The 20488-nt window shown below is 39.9% G+C and overlaps 1 protein-coding gene across 3 annotated transcripts; it reads right to left on the bottom strand.

Annotated features, from left to right (window-relative positions):
- Positions 1-481: 481 nt before the first annotated feature.
- LOC309644378 (lithostathine) lies at positions 482-17575 on the bottom strand (the record flags this gene model as incomplete). 3 transcript variants are annotated; one of them, XM_082428089.1, is made up of 5 exons in its annotated part: positions 2634-17575; positions 1941-2059; positions 1591-1728; positions 824-950; positions 482-549 (listed from the first exon to the last, which is right to left on the bottom strand). In XM_082428089.1, exons 1-5 carry the CDS (start codon positions 2707-2709, stop codon positions 482-484), a joined length of 528 nt encoding a protein of 175 aa, XP_082284215.1. In that variant the 5' UTR covers positions 2710-17575. The 3 variants fall into 3 exon arrangements, with proteins under 3 accessions (XP_082284215.1, XP_082284214.1, XP_082284213.1); XM_082428088.1 differs by having other exon boundaries at positions 483-950; positions 2634-2741; positions 3039-17575; XM_082428087.1 differs by having other exon boundaries at positions 483-950.
- Between the last annotated feature and the right edge of the window lie 2913 nt (positions 17576-20488).

The raw sequence follows: 20488 nt of genomic DNA, 5'->3' as shown, positions 1-20488 counted from the left end.
GCAGTACAGTGTGTGGGGAAGCAATGCCTTTGTATAACACAACCCAATTCCTAAGGGAACAGGGCCTACATACTCATCACAAATACACTGGTGGGAATGTACATTCAGTCATTTTCCAAGGAAACTGGATGAAACTTGACGGAGGTCACCCCTAGATTCTTCCCATACAAACATCTTCCTCAGAGTCTTGTTATAAGACAAGAGGACAAAAGCAGGTAGGTAAGTTTGGAATAAGATATTTATTACTCTTCTCCAAGACCTCAGGCCATGGCACGCACACACACAAACACACACACACACACACACACACACACACACACACAAATGCCTGAAATGTGGCTGAGAGACAGGGAAGGCCAGAATGAGGTGGTCAGGTTGGGGGTGTGGGGAGGATTTCCCTTTCCGGGATGGGTCTTCATACTTGGTTCCAAGTCCCTGATGAGCTGCACACCAGACTCAGGCTACTGACTTCCCATCTGACTTAGTCCTTGAACTTGCAGACATAGGGTAATTTCACATAACAGTTATAATCTCGCCACCTCAGATATCCTGAAGAGACAGAAGAGCTCAAGTGAATGGGGCTGGTGGAGCTTGAGAACCCAATGGGGACGCATCCCAGATTCTGGCCTAGGACTCAAAGGCTCTCCCTCATCTTCGCCAGGGTCCCACTCCAGGGGAAAGAGAGAGAAAGAAAGGAGAGGTGAGAGGGGATGGGAACAGACAAGCAGTTCCAGCCCAGGAGGATTCTCTGAAGACCAGACCCAGAAATAGGGGATGAGGGGATGGAAAAGGCTGGGCAGAAGTGACCTCCTCTGTTTCGTACCTGAGCTTCTGGACAGGCTCCCACAGTAGCCTGGGTTTGAGACGGTGGCTGGATTTCTCTCCCAGGCAACGTAATTGAGCACATCAGTGCTACTCCACTCCCATCCACTGGCATTGGGCTCAGAGCCCTATAGAGCAGAGGATGGAGTCAGGTGAGGTGGAAAGGCCTTTAGAGTTCTCCTGGCCTGATTCCCTCAGCTGGAACATCTGATACCCTCCCCAGCATCACGGAATTAGTTCTGCTCTAGCAGGTGATGCCCCACAGCTCTCCTCTGGGAAACACTCCGTAACTCTTTGCTTCCATTGGCAAATTCAAAAGTCAGTAATCACAAAGACGAATAGAACCCCTCAGAGTAACTTGTCACTGTGTGAACTACACTTGGTGGTACATTTGTGATTACCCTCTGAACATCCAAGACAACATATGTTTTATAAGGGAAAAATGCATCAATCCTAAATATTCATTTAGCACTTGCTAAGCGCAGCATGTGCAGACTCAGGGATGCACAGCGAACTGAATCAAGGCATGGTGTGTGAATTGTGTAAAAGCTTGACAAGAGGCAGATTAACCTTAGCTGGAGACTGGAGACTTGCACAGAACTCAGCTCTGCAGCTGGCCTCAAGGCCCTCCATTCTCCAATTACCCCCTTGATCTCCGAGCTCTAGGGATCTCTACGTTATTTCCTAGGCAGGCACAGGGGACAGCGAGAAGGCCTGGCTGGCCATAGCATCCTGGGAGGTAACAGACTAGGGAGGATGTAAGTGTACCTCTGTGGGGTCATGGAGCCCAATCCAGACGTCTGAGAGGGTTTTCAAGTTGTTCTTCACCAGGGAGGCCACGAAGGATCCCTCAGCCCCACTGAGCACAGACACAAGGTGGCCTGAGGGCCTCTTCTGGCAGGCCATCTGTGTGGAGAAGGGAGAGACTGAGGAGGAGCTTGAGACCCTCACTGAGGGAAGGGCAGAGACAAGGTAGGTGAGAAGGGGTTGTGTTTGCAAAAGATGAGGTGCTCATTCTCACCCTCAAGAAACTCTAGAGAATGGAGACTCTCAGCCCCCAAACCCTGTCTCTAATTTGCTTCTCCTTATCAGCCCTAACTGCAAATCCCAGCACTCACGTCTGCATCCATCCAGGTTTTAGGTGTTATAAACAAGGCATAGCAGTAGGACGCATAGGCCATGGAGCCTTTGGGACAGCTGATCCGTGCAGAGGGCAGTTTCTTCTGGGAATCTTCCCCTAGGGAAGAAGAAATAAAGGAGAGGGATGGGGTGAAATGGAGAGAGGGGATTGGAATGGGGAGGTGACCTTGGGGAATATCTGTGGGGCCACGGCTTGGAGCAGTGACACCAAACTCCTGACTGCCTGTCACCAATGCCAACATTTCCAGGAGTTTTTCTTAATCATGAACTATACCTAGTAATTGGGAGATGGTCTGTTTTCTTTTTATTCATCTGCCTTATTCAAAAGTCCAAGGCTTCTCCTCGTCTTGGCTGACTGTCTCTACACTGGATCCTCCAGTCATTCTCCTTCTACTCATCTCATTAATGACACCCTATGCTTCCCTCCTTAATCTACCCACATAAATCAGACTCTACTGAAAATTGAGAATCATCTCATCCCACTGTTACTGGACCACTGAGGTGCCTCCCACCACTAGTCACCCAGAAGGAAGGATGATGATGCAGGAATTGCAGGCAGTGTTGTTGTGTGGGGATGTACCATTACCACGGGAGGCACACAGGAGCTTTCCTCCTCTTCTTGGCCCTGAGCAAACACTGGGAACCCAGTGCTAGAGGCAGAGAAGTCTCACCTTGGACTTGAGACAGGAGCATCAGGCAGGAGAGCAGCATCCAGGACAGGCTGGGGAGGCCCATGGAAGGCATCATCTTGTCTGTGATGTTCAGAGACAACCAGAGAACTAAAGGAAGGACGGTCAGAGAGAGGATGTGAGAAACGCCCTGTTGTACCTCTTGTCTTTTCCTCTGTCTAGTTCCCTAGGAATAAATCCATCTTGATGGCGTCCATCCCCTTCCATAGTTCTGGAAAGAATTTGAAAATCTGTACATCCTCCTACACCTGAGGCCTCCCAGGACTGCCTTTGCCTGGTCTCAGAGCTCCTGCATTCTCTGAGGACAGGGATCCCTGTATACCTTCCCTGAAATATGTGAGGTGAAACCCCTGTCAGGGGTCTCATCTTGTCTCAGCTCCCACTTACCTCTCTTGCAAGGGATCTGCACTGGTTTGTCGGGGCAGAAAAGACTGGGTTTTTATAAGAGGATGTGAGGGAGGGGCACTGAAATGAATAACAGGATGATGGAGCCGGGACAGGGGTCATGGGAAGGGCCTGGCTTTGGTTCAAGGAGATTCCCGCCATGGGGAGGAGTCTCTTCCCTGCAAAGCCTGGGAATTGCCACAGATATTGCCTGTTTCTCATTAGCAGGTCAGCACCTTTTCCAGGAACAGGTGAAGTTTATTCTTTCCCCGACTCTTTCCTGATAGGCAACTGTGGCAGAAAATGTGGTATTAACTTTTAAGGGGCACATCTACTGGAGTATTTCTTCTGGTTGATGTCTCAAGTGCTCACTCCTGTAGGCATACACATGTATTTCTTTCTAATTGTTCAGTAGAATTAAATAAATGTTGGATGATAAGTGGAGGTGAGTATGGGAATGACAAGTGTCACAGATAAGTGAGGTCAGAGAAGGAAATGAAAGTAAGAGGAGACGGTGGTTCAGGGTTGCCTCTTCTACATGGTAGCTAGTTTTAAAGCAACTTCAGAATCATCTCACAACTCAATATGTGAGCCAAAATCTTAAGGAAAATGAAATGTGGAAAATTGCCTTGCTGATCTTCTGAGAGATGGAACTTCCTTGATGGATAATAGTAATGTGATATAATAAGAGGCAATGGAGGAATTTCAAGCCTAGGAGGACTAGAGTCAAATGATGCAGAGTCAAAGGAAGAATGAGAGAGGGTTAAGGAAGGGTAAGAGCAAGAGCTGAATGAAATTGTAGACCTGATCCTACATTGCATGTAAGTTAGATCTCTACTTCATCAAGGTGCTCACTCCCCTGGGCTGCTGACAACCGCCTCGCAAACTGTCATTTGGCTGTAGAAGAAGTATCATTTCTTTTTGCATTCTACCTGGAAGGGTGATCAGCTTCATGTGGGGATACTGAGAAAAGCTCCTTAGTCATGTTTACTTCTGAGTTGGCAATTTTGGCAAGTATGAGATACATACTAAGTGGCTCAGGTTTATTTTGGTCAGTCTGGGAATATGGTAAGCTGGAATTCTCTGCAGACCCTGACTCTCAAGTGGTTTTTATAGGTCAGCTTGTGTGAGATGGAGTCAATGCAACTGAGCTTGTGTTTGATTCATGTCTTCAGAATCCAAAAGTCAGTAGAACACACAAATAATCTAACAGAAAGGAAAAGGACAGCCAACAGATACTTTTGTTACAAAGGAAAAAGAACTTACTGCACAAAAAATATTTAAATGCAAAGGCATAACTATATTTAGAGCTCAGTGGAAATTCAAGTTTGAAAAAACAATATTTCATGGAAATATGATAGATAGGATGAGTTGAGAAGTAGTCTTGCTACAGTAAAACAATTATTTGAGAAAAAGTAAATAATAGCAATCAGAAACCCAGAATGGCCCATGTTTCTTGAATTCCTGAGACACACAGTGTTGTGGGGAAAGATACCATTTAGATTAAAAGACTCTGGAAAGATACAACAATCTATCCTAGCGAGTAAATTGTAATAGGGTCTTGATTAATAAAGTATGCCTTTGGGGGACAATTGTAAAATATGAATATGAACTCATTTTTGATAATGACAGAATTTTCACATTTCTTTCTTGTGGTAAAAGTGTCATAGTTAAATTGACAGGCATCCTGCCCTCCAACTCCTTAAGGTGGGTGACTGAAACTTCCAACCCTCTCTTTGCTCTAAATATGGGTGTGTCTTGCAAAGGAATATAAGAGCTCATCCAAGGCTCTGGGCTGTGTCAGTGACCATACTCCCCAATCCTGGGAAAACTAAATGAGTGAAGGTGGCTCTGTAGCATATCACCCCAATTTGATGAATGAAGGCAATGGCAGCAGCCCCAGCCTGATCCATAGTCAGTAAGTGCCCTATTCCTTTCTTCTTCCTCTATCAGAGCAAAACACGTATTCATTAGCCATTGTCTTTAAAGTCACTCACATTGGTGGAGAGGGCTGGATTCATGGGCTTCGAAGGAATGAGAAGAGGGCATTGCTGAATTTTCAACCTATTTTTCAAAAATTGACATATTTTTCCTAAGTAGAAGAAAAGAGGAAAAAATACCGAACTACTATCAATTCGACTACTTGTAACTAAATTAAAAGTGATAACATTCCCTAGGGGAGGGTCACGCTCATGGGAGAGCCAGAAGACAGAAAGGGGAACAGGTAAACATTGTCCCCTCTAGGAAAGGGTCCTTTGTGTCATTTTTCTACCAAAATTTCAGAAATGACAAAAACCAAAAATCAAAGACAAAAAGTAAACAAACCTCCGCCCTAAAAACCACAAGATGGACTCAATGATTTAACAAGAAAAAACGACATTCCCTTAAGAAGGTAAGGTCCTTTTCCAGTGGTACCTCTCAGCACTGTGTTGCCAGGAGGACTGAATGACTTGAGCATGAGAGAAAACTCTTGGCTTTCAGCTTCAAGGGGATTTAAGTTCTCAAGCAGATGGGATTTTGATCACATCAGCAGGTTGATGTGGGAAGCCTTGGGGTCTTTCCAGGGTTGGTCTGATTTTGTAACTCACCAACTTATGACCTTTACCATCCTTTGTACAGCTTTAGCTCAACAATGGGTATAAAGTGGAAAAGGAAATGGACTGGAAGTTGGTAAACTGGATTTTAATTTCTGCTATACCTCTTCTTAGCTATGTGTCTATGCTGCCCCTCGTTTTTTAAGAGAGACAGCCTATCAATGCCCTTTCCAGCCCAGGAAGGTGATTTGCAAACACTGGCAGTTACTGAAACCACTTCCCCCCATCTATGTTTTTCTACCTTTAGCTTTATTAATACTTCATTCCTATTTTCCACTAGCCCCAAGATCTTTGCTGTGAGCTAAACCCTTGAACTCTCTTCCTGGTATCTGTTTTATGTGATTTCCCATTAGGGTTAAGTGATCTATAATGACACTTAGCTCTAACACTCTATAATACATGACATAAAACAAAAAGTGCTTGGCAAAGCATTAAACATTAACATTCTGAGTTACAGATCCAGGAAGTATTCAACTGGGTCATGATTTGTCTAGTACCATCAGACTATACCACAAATGACCCTACACTTATTTGCTCAGTTAAGCAGATTTAGTAGTCCACCAGAAGTCTTTAAGCAGTATTTGGATCACCATGCCTTTTGTTTCCAGATGTGACTCCTGTGGTCCCAGAGCCAGATTTCAGTGGAGGTGCACCTGTGGATCTGCGCTGGTGGCTTTGTGAGCACAAGGCCTGAGGCACACCTGGGATGATTGCCTGCATTCCCATGGTTGAGGCTGGGCCAAGGGCAATGCCATCAACAGTACTTTGTGAGGCCACACAAAGGGTGACAGGTGACACCACAGACCACACTTCCTGGTGGACAGCTCCTGCAGAGGAATACTAAGTGGCTCCTCTCCCAGCAGGAGTGCTCCAGTCCTGCCTACCTCACACCAAACCTTGGAAATGGATATGGGGGTTTCTACTCCAACAACTGGGGAGCAGACCATGCCCCAACAGGGCTGTGACAACCACAGAGCAAAGAGGAGACCCTGATCAATGTCAAGTGCAGGCTCTGGTCACCACAACCACAATCACACCCCCTATCTGGGCGATCTGCCCAGCACACACTGAGGAAAGATATGGAGGCATCCATATAAAAAAACAGCCCTTGCACCAAAAATATGAGACTCATACAGGCTACACAGGGATGCTCCCACTTAAAGTTAGCCCTTCAAGACCACAGGAGATAACTGCTTCTCTTAAATTCAGAGAGTCAGAGAAATATAAGTAAAGTGAAGAAGGAGAGGAACCACTCCCAATTAAAAGAACAAGAGAAGTCCCCTGAAAGAACAAACAGTGAAACAGACTTTTCCATTCTACTAGATCCTGAGTTCACATAGGAGGTAATAAAAACACTAAAGGAATTAAGAAAAACAGTCAGTATAAAGGGAGACCACTGTAAAAAGGAACTAGAAACTTAAAGTCAAACCACTTAAAATTAGAAAACTCACTTGCCAAGACCAAGCTGAGCTAAAGGCAATAGATAACAAACTAAATAATGCAGAAGAATGAATGAGTGACCTGGAAAATAGAATAATGGAAATCACCCAATCAAAACAGCAGACAAAAAGACAAATGAAAATAAAAAAAAAAAAAATGAAAGCAGTATATGAGACCTATGATATACTATAAAGCACGCCAATCTACGCATAATAGGGATCCCAAAAAGAGAAGAATGAGAAAAGGGGATTGAAAATATATTTGAAGAAATTATGGATGAAAAATTCCCAAACCTAGAAAAAGAAACAGATATCCAGGTACAGGATGCACAGAGGGTCCTAAACAATATGAACATAATAGATCTACATCAAAACATATTATACTTAAAATGACAAAATTTAAAGATAAAGAGAGGATTCTAAAGGCAGCAGAGAAATATAAATAATTAATTATAAGGGAACCCACATAAGGCTATTAACTGATTTCTCTACAAATTCGTTGTAGGCCAGAAGAAAGTGGCAAGATATACTTAAAATCCAGAAAGGGAAAACCTGCAACCTACGATACTCTACCCAGAAAGCTAATTTTTCTGTATAGGAGAGATAAAGGATTTCTCAGAAAAGCAAAACCTAAAATAATACAGCAATACTCACCTAAATATTCCTAAAAGAAATATTGAGAGGTCTTTCTTTATAGAAAAGAAGTAAGAATCTAGGGGAAAGAGAATATCAAAATTGTGAAGTAAATCACTTAAATAAGGCAGTACACAGATTTTTAAAAAATAAGAAAAAAATTTGTGAAAACAATGATAACGACAATGAAATGCAAAAGGATAAACATGAAGATGTAAAAGAGGACATCAAAATCATAAAATGTTGGGAGGTGGGATAAGAAAATGTAGATTTTTTAAAGAAGGTGTTTGAGTCTATATGACTACAAGTCTAAAGCAAGTAGACATAGTAATTGGTTAATACACTTGAAAAACAGGGTAACCACAAATCAAAAACATACAACAGATTCACAAAAACAAAAAAAGAAGAGAACACAAGTATAATACAAAAGAAAAGCATTAAACCACAAAATGAAAAACAAAAAGAAAAAGAAAGGAACGAAGAAGAAATACAAAATCAACTGGAAAACAAGGTTTAAAATAGCAATAAAATCATACCTAACAATAATTAACTTAAAAGTCAATGGACTAAATGCTCCAATCAAAAGGCATAGAGTGGCAGATTGGCCAATAAAACAAGAACCTACAATATGCTGCCTACAAGAAAACCACTTTAGGGCAAATGATACATATAGATTGAAACTGAAGTGGTGGAAAAAATTTCATGCAAATGGAAATGACAAGAAAGCAGGGGTAGCAATACTCTTAACAGACAAAATAGACTTTAAAACAAAGACCATAAAGAAAGACAAAGAAGAACACTCTATAATGATAAAAGGATCAGTACAAGAAGAGGATATTACATTTGTTAACATATATGCACCCAATATAGGAGCACCTAAGTACATAAAATAACTACTAACAGATGTAAAGGGAGAAATTGATGGGAATATCATGATAGTAGAAGAATTTAACACCCTACTCACATTGATAGACAGATCTTCCAGACGGAAAATCAATAAGAAAACAGAGATCCTAAATGACAAAAATAGAACAGTTAGACTTATTTTATCAGGATATTAAATCCAAAACCACCCAGTATACACATTCTTTTCAGGTGCACATGGAACATTCCCGAGGATAGACCACACACTAGGAAACAAAACAATCGTCAACAAATTTAAGAGGATAGAAATTATTTCAAGCCTCTTTTCTGATCACAACAGCATGAAACTAGAAATCAACCAAATAAAGAGAAATGAGAAAAAATGATTACATGGAGACTAAACAACATGCTACTAGGAAACAAATGGCTCAACTATGATGTCAAAGAGGAAATTTAAAAATAGCTTGAGACAAATGACAATGAAAACACAATCATACAAATCTATGGGATGCAGAAAAAGCAGTTCTTAGAGGGAGGTTCCTAGTGCTACAGGCTTTCTTCAAAAAACAAGAAAAATCTCAAATAAACAACCTACGCTACCATGTAAAAGAATTAGAAAAAGAAGATCAAAAAAAGCCTAAAGTCAGCAGAAGGAAGAAAATAATAAGATTAGAGAGGAAATAAATAAAATGGAGACTAAAAAAAAAAAATGGAAAAAATCAGTAAAACCAAGAGCTGGTTCTTTGCAAGGGTAAACAAAATTAACAAATCTTGGCCCAGTCTCACCACGAAGAAAAGAGAGAGGATCTAAATTAACAAAAATAAGAGACAAAAGAGGAGAAATAACAACCTACACCTTACAAATTAAAAAAAAAGGGAGAATCGCCCACCCTGATACCAAAACCAGACAAAGACACTACCAAAAAGGGAAATTACAAGCCAATATCTTTCATGAATATACATGCAAAACTTCTCAACAAAATATTAGCAAACCAAATCCAAGAACACATAAAAAAGATCATATACCATGATCAAGTTGAATTCATCCCAGGGTCACAAGGATGTTTCAACATAGGCAAATCAATCAATGTGATACACAATATCAAGAAAAGAGGGGCCAAATAACACATGATCACTTCAATAGATGCAGAAAAAGCATGTGATAAAATTCAGCATCCCTATAGAATCTAAAATAAATTTACAAAAAAACATGTTTCTGAAGAATCTAGGGTCAGGACAGGAATAAAGATGCAGACATAGAGAATGGACTTGAGGACATGGGGAGGGGGAAGGGTAAGCTGGGATGAAGTGAGAGAGTGGCATTGACATATATGCACTACCAAATGTAAAATAGATAGCTAGTGGGAAGCAGCCGCATAGCACAGGGAGATCAGCTCCGTGCTTTGTGACCACCTAGAGGTGTGAGATAGAGAAGGTGGGAGGGAGATGCAAGGGGGGGCGTATATGTATACGTATAGCTGATTCACTTTGTTATACAGTAGAAACTAACACAACATTGTAAAGCAGTTATATTCCAATAAAGATGTTAAAAAACATATTCAGCATTCATTCATGATAAAAACTCTAAACAAAATGTGTATAGAGGGAGCACATCTCAGCATAATAAAAGATATTTATGATATACCCACAGCCAACATAATACTCAATGATGAGAAGTGGAAAGCTTTCCTTCTAAAATCTGGAAGAAGACAAGGATGACCACTCTTACCACTTCTATTCAACATAGTATTGGAAGTACTAGCAAGAGCAATTAGACAAGAAAAATAAATAAAAGTTATCCAGATCGGAAGGGAAAAGGTAAAATTGTCATTAAATGCAGATGACATGATACTCTATATAGAAAACACAAAAGACTCCAGTCAAAAACTATTAGAACTGATAAATGAATTCGGCAAGGTAGCAGCATATGTGATTAGCATACAGAACTGTGTTTCATTTCTTTACACTAACAATGAAATATCAGAAAGAATAAGAAAAGAAACAATTCCTTGTAATACGCATCAAAAAAATATTTAGGAATAAATGTGACGAAGGAGGTGAAAGATTTGTATGCTGAGAACTATAAAACATTGATAAAGGAAACTGAAGATGACTCAGAGTGGAAAGATAGTCCATGCTCATGGATTGGAAGAATTAATACTGTTAAAATGGCCCTACTACCCAAAGCAACCTACAGATTTAATGGGATACCTTTAAAATTACCTATGACACTTTCCACAGAACTAGAACACACAACCTTAAAATTTGTATGGAACCACAAAATAACCAGAATTGCCAAAGCAATACTGAGGAAAAAGAACAAAGCTGGAGGCATAACCCTCCAGACTTCAGACAATCCTACAAATCTATAGCAATCAAAACAGTGTAGTACTGGCACAAAAATAGACATATAGATCAAAGGAACAGACTAGAGATCCCAGAAATAAACCCACACACCTACGGTCAATTAATCTTCAACAAAGGAAGCAAGAATATACAATGGAGAAAAGACAGTCTCTTCAGCAAGTGGTGCTGGGAAAGCTGGACAGCCTCATGTAAATCAATGAAGTTAAAACGCTCCCTCAAACCATACACAAAAATAAACTCAAAATGGCTTAAAGCCTTAAATATAAGATATGACACCAGAAAACTGCTAGAAGAGAACTTAGGAAAAACATTCTCTGACATGAATCTTAGCAATGTTTTCTTTGGTCAGTCTCACAAGGCAAGAAAAATAAAAGCAAAAGTAAACAAATTGGACCTAATCAAACTTATAATCTTTTGCACAACAAAGGATACCATAAAAAAAATGAAAAAGCAACCTATGAACTAGGAGGAAACATTTGCAAATGATGCGACCCACAAGGGCTTAATTTCCAAAATATATGAACAGCACAGTCAACTGAATAACAAAAAACCAAACAGCCCAATAAAAAATGGGCAGAAGACATACATAGACATTTCTCCAAAGAACACATTCAGATGGCCAACAGGCACGTGAAAAGATGATCACCATCGCTAACTATAAGAGAAATGCAAATCAAAACTACAATGAAGTAGCGCCTCACACTGGTCAGGATGGCTGTCATTAAAGAGTCTACAAATAATAAATGCTGGAGAGGGTGTGGAGAAAAGGGAACCCTCCTACACTGTTGGTGGGACTGTAAATTGGTGCAGCCACTATGGAGAACAATATAGAGGTCCTTAAAAAACTAAAAATAGAGCTACCATATGATCTAGCAATCCTACTCTTGGACATCGGTCTGGAAAAGATAAAACTCTAATATGAAAAGATACATGCACACCAATGTTCATAGCAGCACTATTTACAATAACCAAGACATGGAAGCAACCTAAGTGTCCATCAAGAAATGAATGAATAAGGAAGGTGTCATATATATATATATACATATATATATATACATATATATATATGTATACACATATAAATATACATACACACACACACACACACACACACACATGCACAACAGAATATTAATCATCCATAAAAAAGAATGAAATATTGACATTTGTAACAACATGGATAGATCAAGAGATTATCATACCAAGTGAAGTAGGCAGAGAAAGACACATAATATATCATTTATATGTGAAATCTAAAAAAAAATACAAATAAATTTATTTACAAAACAGAAACAGATTCACAGACACAGAAAACACACTTTTGGTTACCAAAGGGGAGGGGGGGTGGGATAAATTGGGAGTATGGGATTAATAGATATACACCACTATATATAAGAATAGATGTTGTCAAGGCAATCAACATTTTCTACTGTACCTATGGTCATACTTAAGTTCCCGAGATACTGATCACAGAGGATCATTTCCTAAATTCATAGTCTTTATGGTTGACCAGTTTGTGTCCTGAACCATGTCATAAATTTTCTTCCCCTGGTAAACTCTCATGAAGCTTTCTGTCTAGAAGTCTAGAACAGAGGTACGAAAGCTGTTTCTATCCTTCCTCCCCCTGGTTCCATTCTACCCCACTGAACCCTCCATAACTTAGTGCCTTTCAAGCTGACCAGAGCTCTTCTTCTCCTGAAACACTTGATAAAAAAGTCTCCCCCTCCTAATAATTGTTAGCTCTTATTTTCTCTCTCTAGAAACTATTCCACCTCAGTTTGGGTGTAATAAGGTGGGGGTTCTCCAATTTGTGTGTGACCCCCCAATGCATGAAATTTGTATGAGAAACTTTGTATCATATCCAATTCCTGAGTTCCCCACAATTTCCTCTTCCACAGTTCATACTCTACTGGGTCACTAATAGCTCAAATGGGCCTTGACTGAGATAGGGCACAGGCTTCTTTTAGGTTGGCTTATTTGCATATAAGTTTAGGCTATTTGCATATAAGATGCTGACATACATTGCTACTCACTCAAGCAAAAGGGGATGTTTTTTGAAGGATATGGGCTTATCTCAATGCACCCAACTTTAGGGCACAGCCAAGTCTCACGAAGGCCTAGAGAAAGGAAGAAAAATGTCAGAAAGTGAAGTTATGCTCTCCTTCATTTTCTTTCTTTATTTCACTGGGTTTGGGTCATTCTCTTTGATCCAGTCAGTTTCCTTGCCTTTCGGATACATGCAGCATGATCAAACATGGTTAACACATTAGAGTTCTTCCAAACCTTCACTGCAGGGACTCAAAAGATTAACTATATTCTTGGTGAACAAATTCACTTTCAGAATAATATCTCATTCATCTAGCTAGGCCTGGTTATTCACACCAGGCCAATCAACTGGGGCAAGGAATTTGAGTCACTTGGTGTTATTATGGGAACTGCACTCACCACTTAAGTAGGACCTGTGGATGAGACCTAGTTCTTAGAGAAGGGAGCCAGAAAGGCACCCCAACAGAAGTTTACTGCAGCAAACAAGACTTAATTGTCTCAGCCTCTTGTTTTGACCTTGGCTTGTTTTCAGACCTAGATTCCTTCCTTGCATGTTGCCCCACACACCACATCTGCTTCTGACCTTGGACTGTCCTCCAGACTTGCAGGAGTTGTCCAGCTGACTGTTGTATTCACTGCTCTTATGGTATGTATTCAGTCCTCCTCTGCGTCAAGAATGATGTATTTAACCTGTCCTGATTTGGATATCTGCCAGTCACTGGGAGGCAAAGAAGAGAACAAAACCTTTTCTCCAGTTGGACCAGTACACCCCCACAGGTTCCTGGGTCTCTGGTGGTGCCTCTATCATTGATTTTACCTTCCATCTAGAGTTCAGGAGACAAAAGAATTTGATAGCAATCGCAGACACAGAGAACATCTGGATAAGAGACCTGTAAACCAAGTGACTCTAGTATCCTAATATCCCTGAATGTAGCTTAGTGATTCACCCCTTTTACTTTTAACAGCGTTCTTCTCTCTCCACCTCCAAACCTCCTACCAATATTAGGTAGTTAGTCAGACATTAGCAGCAAGGAGGTGACAGTGGCAAGAAAGACCAGAAGTCATCGAGTCGCACCCAACCTTCCGAGGACTCTCCCCTGACCCCGCCCAGAACGGGCAAAACTAGGGTAGCGTGGTGGGCAGCTTATCCTGATACAGAGAGGCACAGTAACACAAGGGAACTTCTCTGGGTTGCGCATGCCCAGACCAGACAGGTGTATGACCTATAGTAAACCCAAACTCATTATACCATCATTATAATAAAATCTCCATGTGGTCTTGCCGCCCCCCCGCCCCAACCCCGTGGGCATTTCTTAGCAATTTAAGGCTGAGAGCATGCGCAGCAGTAAACTTGTTACATGGATCAGGACCTTCAATCAAATAATGATCCCCTGTCACTCACCCCCGCCTCCCTGCAGAATGCTCCTTAAAGGCGCCCTTAAACCTGTACAGGAATGCTGCTTTCAATTCGCAGAAACTGCCCGCTCTCTCCCTTTGAGAGTGTAAGTTTGCTTAGATAAGCTTTGCTTTGGGCTTTCTTCACTTCGCTGAAACAGGCTGCTCTCAGAAACAGCCCGCTCTCGCTCTCTCTCTTTCTCTCACTCCCTCTTTTACAGTGTACCTATGCTTAAATAAACTTTGCTATGTGCTTAAGCTTAAAGTGGTAGTTGGCGATTCTTTGCTTACTACGGTGGGACTGAGATTGCTGGTCGGGGTCTTCTGTTGACCTCCTCCGTTGAAGCTATTTTGTTACAACGCACGTCAACCCGGTGACACCACCAAACCATATTTGTGTACTCTTCCCAAGTAGTTTTTAGAGTGCACCTCGGGGGGACCATTGCACCCCAGCTGCATAGGTCTGTGCTACAATTTATGAGCATATTTGGCACTTGGATTTATTTATGGATTTCTACTTCATGTCTAAAGCAGAATTCCCCCAAATCTCATTCCTTCAAACACTCTTTCAAGAGCCAGTCCTAGATTTGTTTCATTTTGCTGTCTGCAAATATTTTGGAAATACTTTTTTCGTGGTTAAGTTCAGGAAACACTGTTATGCAAAGTTAAGCAAGTTTCTTTACTGCAGGGCTATTCTCAGACTCTGTGTGCAAATGCACAAAAATGAAGGAAAGTAATAGGGTTTGCAGTTCAACAGGCATTTGGTCATAGGTTTTTGTGGGTATGTTTGTGTATTCCTACTTGGGAGAAATACCTGTTAATAGATCACTACGTTACTTCAGTTTTATTAATAGTTGAAAGCACCACTTGTCAAGTCATGGCTTGCAACTTACTGGTGTCTGAAATTATTAAATCAATTTAGTGGGCAATAACTAACATATTCTTTGCAAACACAAGGAGAATAGAAGAGAAAATTCCACAGTATATTACATAAAGCGGGTAAACAGTGTTTTGTGAAATTTTAATTTTGCTTTTCAGCATACATATGATTTAAAAGTGTTGAAATATAAAATATATTTCTTATTGTAAATAGCAGCCAAAATTTTGAATATCGCCAGTCTTCCTCTAAGGTGTGGTCTGGTATTTCAGCCAGGCGTCTCTCCCATAAGATTTTGGTCCACTGATTTGCTGCCTTTTCTTATTTTATCAATACCTGGCAGACCAGAGCTACTGGTCTCATGGCAAAGGGGGATGATAGTGAGTTATTTTCTCTTATAATCTATCTTCTGAAGCCCAGTGTGGAATTTAATGCAGAGAAAACTAATTTCTCGGCTTGCCACCATCATCCAGTACGAAGTTTTAAAGTGGGAATTAGGCACTTGAAAGTATAGAACCCATTTGATTATAAATAAAAGCGAACTGTATGTTTTCGTATATATCTGGTTAAATACAACTGGGAAAAAAGGAAGACAAGGAATGACGATGACCTCCTGTGTCCCTGCTCTCTGAGCACTCATTCTTCTGCACCCGATCACGTGGCAGAGCCGTCTGACTGCCCGGGTGTCCTCAAACCCTCTGACTCCGAGTGGGGTCCTATAGGTGTAGTGTTGAAAGCCTCCCAGGCATTCTGATGTGTGCCGCTGGTGCCGTAGAAGAGCCAGTGCCCTGGACCCTAGCTCTGGCTTTTGGAGTTTGGGTCTCAGTACCCTCATGTGAGTGAGATTCTCTCTTAGCCCTGGGAGAATGCATTTGGTTGATGACCTTACCTGGATAGACCGCTGTGTTGAGAGCTTTATCACACTGCCCCAGAGTATGTAAAGTCATAAACACAGGGTGCATAGATAACGTTTTTACCCCAGCAGTTTTGCGGTTCTTCTAGGTAACACGGAGGAACTCTGTTGTTGCTGGTATGGCTTTGGGAGTCGGGTGGGAAGGATAAACTGATAAGTTTGGTTCCTGTGTACATACTGGAAGAACCCTTTCATAATAAACTAGAGGCTCTACAACAACAACAACATCAAAAACAACAAAAACAAAAACAAAACAAGAGAAACAAACAAAAACCCACTATTCTAAAGAATAGGCTTTTAGGTAACTATGGGAGGATTAAACAAACTACCACTAGGGGCTGAGTTGGCTGAGCACACGGTTTAGTGCTGGGGAAAACTCGAAGCAGGAGCAAGCTGCTTCTAAATACAGAGTGGATTAGAAAAAGGCATCAGGAGAAAAAATAAAGTTTAATCTACTCCTGCATCCTCTAAGATTAAATGACTGTCACAGTTGCACATCGCAGGGGACAGAGGAAACACATCTTGCAAATGAAAATGCAGGGTTGTAATAACACAAGGGTCAGAATTGGGTAGCTGAGCTGTGTCCCTAAGCAAGTAGAGAGGCAGGCTTGTGTGATGCAGAATGCTGTATACACAGGAGTGAGTCAGAGAGAGACCTGGGATTCGAGGGCTCCTGATCCTTCAGAAACGATGACTGATGTGAATACTCAGGGAGCCATTTGTCTTTTTCCCCTCTTGGCTACTCAGAATGAGAGTGCTTCCTTTGTGTCGAGGGACACCCCTTGGTGTGGGTCATGGCGAGAGGCAGGGTCACAGCTCCCAGTACAGAAGAAAAGGTGACAGATATCCTCCACCTTCCAGTTCTCTGGAGGCTAGGATATCCTTCATTGTGATGGAGGCATGACAATGGGACACCCAGCCAGGTAGTGGCACAAAGAGGAAGAAGCAATTAGAGATCATTCCCAGTGGGTATGGAGCTGGGGGCCCTGCAGTGCTGGCAGTGAGGGTTCAATGGCTGTGGCTCACACGGAGCTTCATCATCAACTTGCTCTAACTACATGATCTTGCTTTTAGCCGCCAGACTTTCCTGGTTCCTTTCTTGCTGTCCGGACCTGGTGCTCCAGCCTCCCAGTGAAACTTTGATCCAATGAATAACCTTTATGTTTTGTTTGTTTTTACTTTTCAGCTTTTTCAAGGTATTTCTGAGGTGCAGTCAAGGGTACATATTTAAAGTGCATTTAAATATTGATGTCTTGACATACAGATGCACCCAATGAAACCATCAAAGTAACCCCTATAATAAACATAGCCATCACCTTGAAGATTTCCTCTCCCACCCCTACTTCTCACCCTCAACTTCTCCAATCCCCTCAATCCAAGGTAACCACTGATCTGTTTTCAGACACTATAGATAAGTTTAACTTATATTTTCTTGAATTGTATATAAGAAGAATAATACATGGCGTGCTTTCCTCCCTGGTTTCTTACACTAAGCAATTTTATTTCAAGATTCATTCATATTATTGCTTGTTTCAACACTTCATTTATTTTCATTGTTGAGTAAATTCTATTGTGTGGGTATGGCACAATTTATTCTTCTATTGATAGACAGTTGGGTGATTTTCAGTTTTGTGTATTATAAATAGAGTTGCTGTGAATGTTAGTGTACAAATTTATGTAGAGACAAATGCTTTCATCTATCCTGGGTAGATAGCTAGGAGTGGAATACCTGTGTTGCACAACAGGCATATCGCTAATGTTTTAAAACCTGCCTGTCACACATTTTCTGAAGTCATAATATTATTTACATCACCACCAGCAGTGTTTGAGAGTTCCAGCTGTCTTGCATTCTCAGTATGGTCAAGCTTTCTAATTTTAGCCATTCTTATAAGCACATAGTTACTTCTCATTGTGATTTAATCTGCCTATCTTAATAATGAATGATGTTGAGAAACTTTTCATGTGCTAATTTTCCATCTGCATATCTTTTCAGGGAAATAATTATTTAAATCTTTTGCCCATTTTGTATTGGGTTGTTTGTCATATTATCAAGTCATAAGGGTTCTTTATATATTCTAGATAAAATTTCTTTGTGGATATATGTTTTGGAAATACTTTCTCCCAGTTGGTAACTGGCCTTTCATATTCTAAACAGGGTCTCATGAAGAGCAAAATCTTTTCATTTTATCAAGTACAACTTATCTATTTCTGTTCTTATGTAGTTTGTGTTCTTTTTTCAGTCTTTGCTTAACTTACACTATTATCTCCTATATTTTGTTTTTCAATTATTACAATTTTATACTTTGTGTTTAGGTCTGAAATCCATTTTGAGTTCATTTTTGAATAAGATGTGAGTCTTGGTCAGACAATGTATTTTACATGTGGACATCAAATTGTTTCTCACACCATTTCTCAAAAGACTACCCATTGAATGGCCATTTTTTCTGTTGTTTTTTCCCTTAGCTTTATTGACATGTATTTGACAAATAAAAATGTTATATATTTAAGATATACAACATGATGTTTTGATAAAATTGTAAGGAACCCAAGATAGAATGCAGATGAAAGCAAATGGACCTAACTTCCTTTACAATAAACCAAATAACCATACTAGGAGGGTGGGGAAAATGAGCTGATTTAAGTGACTTTGGAAAACAATATTTTGGCTGGATACTTATACACACTAATGACAAAAAAGAACTTCACACACTGTACTCTAGTAGGTAAGTTTGTTTCTCACAAGGATCTAGAATAACAATCTGAAAATACACTATATAGATACTGGAGTTGGGTAAATACATAAGTAAATATACTGTAGGTAATCAGAGCCAGTTTTCTCTCTGTGGGAGAATGAATTACAAATAAGATAAGGAGGGATTCTAGAGAGAACCTTGTAATTCTGGATTACAGTTGGAGTATTTGCTCCTTTAAAATAATAATATCCCGATGTATTTTTCTTTTATATTCTATTAGTATGTTGAATTATACTGATGCTTTTGAGTGATAAAACCACCCATATTTCTGAGGTAAATTATCCTTGGTCATGGTTTATTCTTTAATATATTTCTTTATTCAATATACTAAAATTGTGTAGGACATTTTATAGTTTTGTTCATGATGAGTATTTTTGCTTAGTTTTTTCATATATTTTTTCTGGTTTTCATATCAGGATAATGCTGACTTTATAAAATGTGCTGGAAAATGTTCTTTTAATTTCTATTTAATGAAAGAATTTACATAGAATTGACATTAATTCTTCCTTAACTATCTGGTAGCATTTACTAGTGAAATAATTTCTTTGCAAAGTTTTCTTTATGGGAAGGCTTGAATGAGCTTTTTGGTTTGTGTCTTTCAAGTAACTTGTCTATTTCATATAAATTTGCCATATTTGTTGATGTGAAGTTACCTATAACATTTCCAGTGCCATTTAAGTTTCATTGGATGTGTAGTGATGTCTCTGTTCCCATTATTGGTATTAGCCATTGGGATCTCACTCTTTTTCTTCAGTTAGGTTAGAGGTTTTGTCAATTTTATGGACCATCTTAAAGAGCTATCTTTGGGTTTTATGGCTTGAATTACTGTTATGCTTGCAGCTCAGGTCAGAAAACATATTTTGTATGTTTTGAAAACTTAAATTTATCGAGATTTGTTTTATGGTTCAGAATATGGTTGATATTGGTACATGTGTATGTGCACTTGAAAAAGAATGTGTATTACTCTTTTGAGAGGTGTAGGGTTTTATCAATGTCTTTTAAGCTGCGTTTCTACCAGAACGTTAATTACTGATTTTTGCTCTTATCTGGATTATTTCCTTTATTCTCCTGCTATTGGGTTTAGTTTAGATTTTAGGCAACAACCTTGTTTGTTGATTTGAGAACTGTCTTCTTCTCTAATGTAGGTATTTAATGCTGCAGCTTCCCCCTGAGCACTGCTAAACAAATATCCAAGAGAAATTTAAAAATATGTGTTTTCACATAGAAACTTGTAAAGAAAAGTTTATAGCAGGTTTATTTGTAATAGCACAAAACTGGATACCACCCAAATGCCCTTCAGTATGTGAATGGCTTAACAAACTACCTTTTGTCCACACCACAAGCACTATTCAGCAAGAAAAGGGAGCAAACATTGATAAAGACAATAATGTGGAAAACCTGTAGGAAATAATGCAAGTGAAAATTCCAATATCAAAAGATACATACTAGTTGATTCTATTTATAAATCATTCATGAAATAACCCAATTATAGTGAAAGAGAACAGATTAGTGATAGCAAAGGTTTAAGGATGACGGAGAAGAGTAGGTTATCTTCAGGGATAACAAGAGAGA

This window comes from Balaenoptera physalus (genome assembly GCF_965194825.1).
Source record: "Balaenoptera physalus genome assembly, chromosome: 15".
NCBI classification, from domain to species: domain Eukaryota; kingdom Metazoa; phylum Chordata; class Mammalia; order Artiodactyla; family Balaenopteridae; genus Balaenoptera; species Balaenoptera physalus.
Note: the sequence above shows the minus strand (reverse complement) of the source record. Positions and strands in the feature narration are given on the sequence as shown.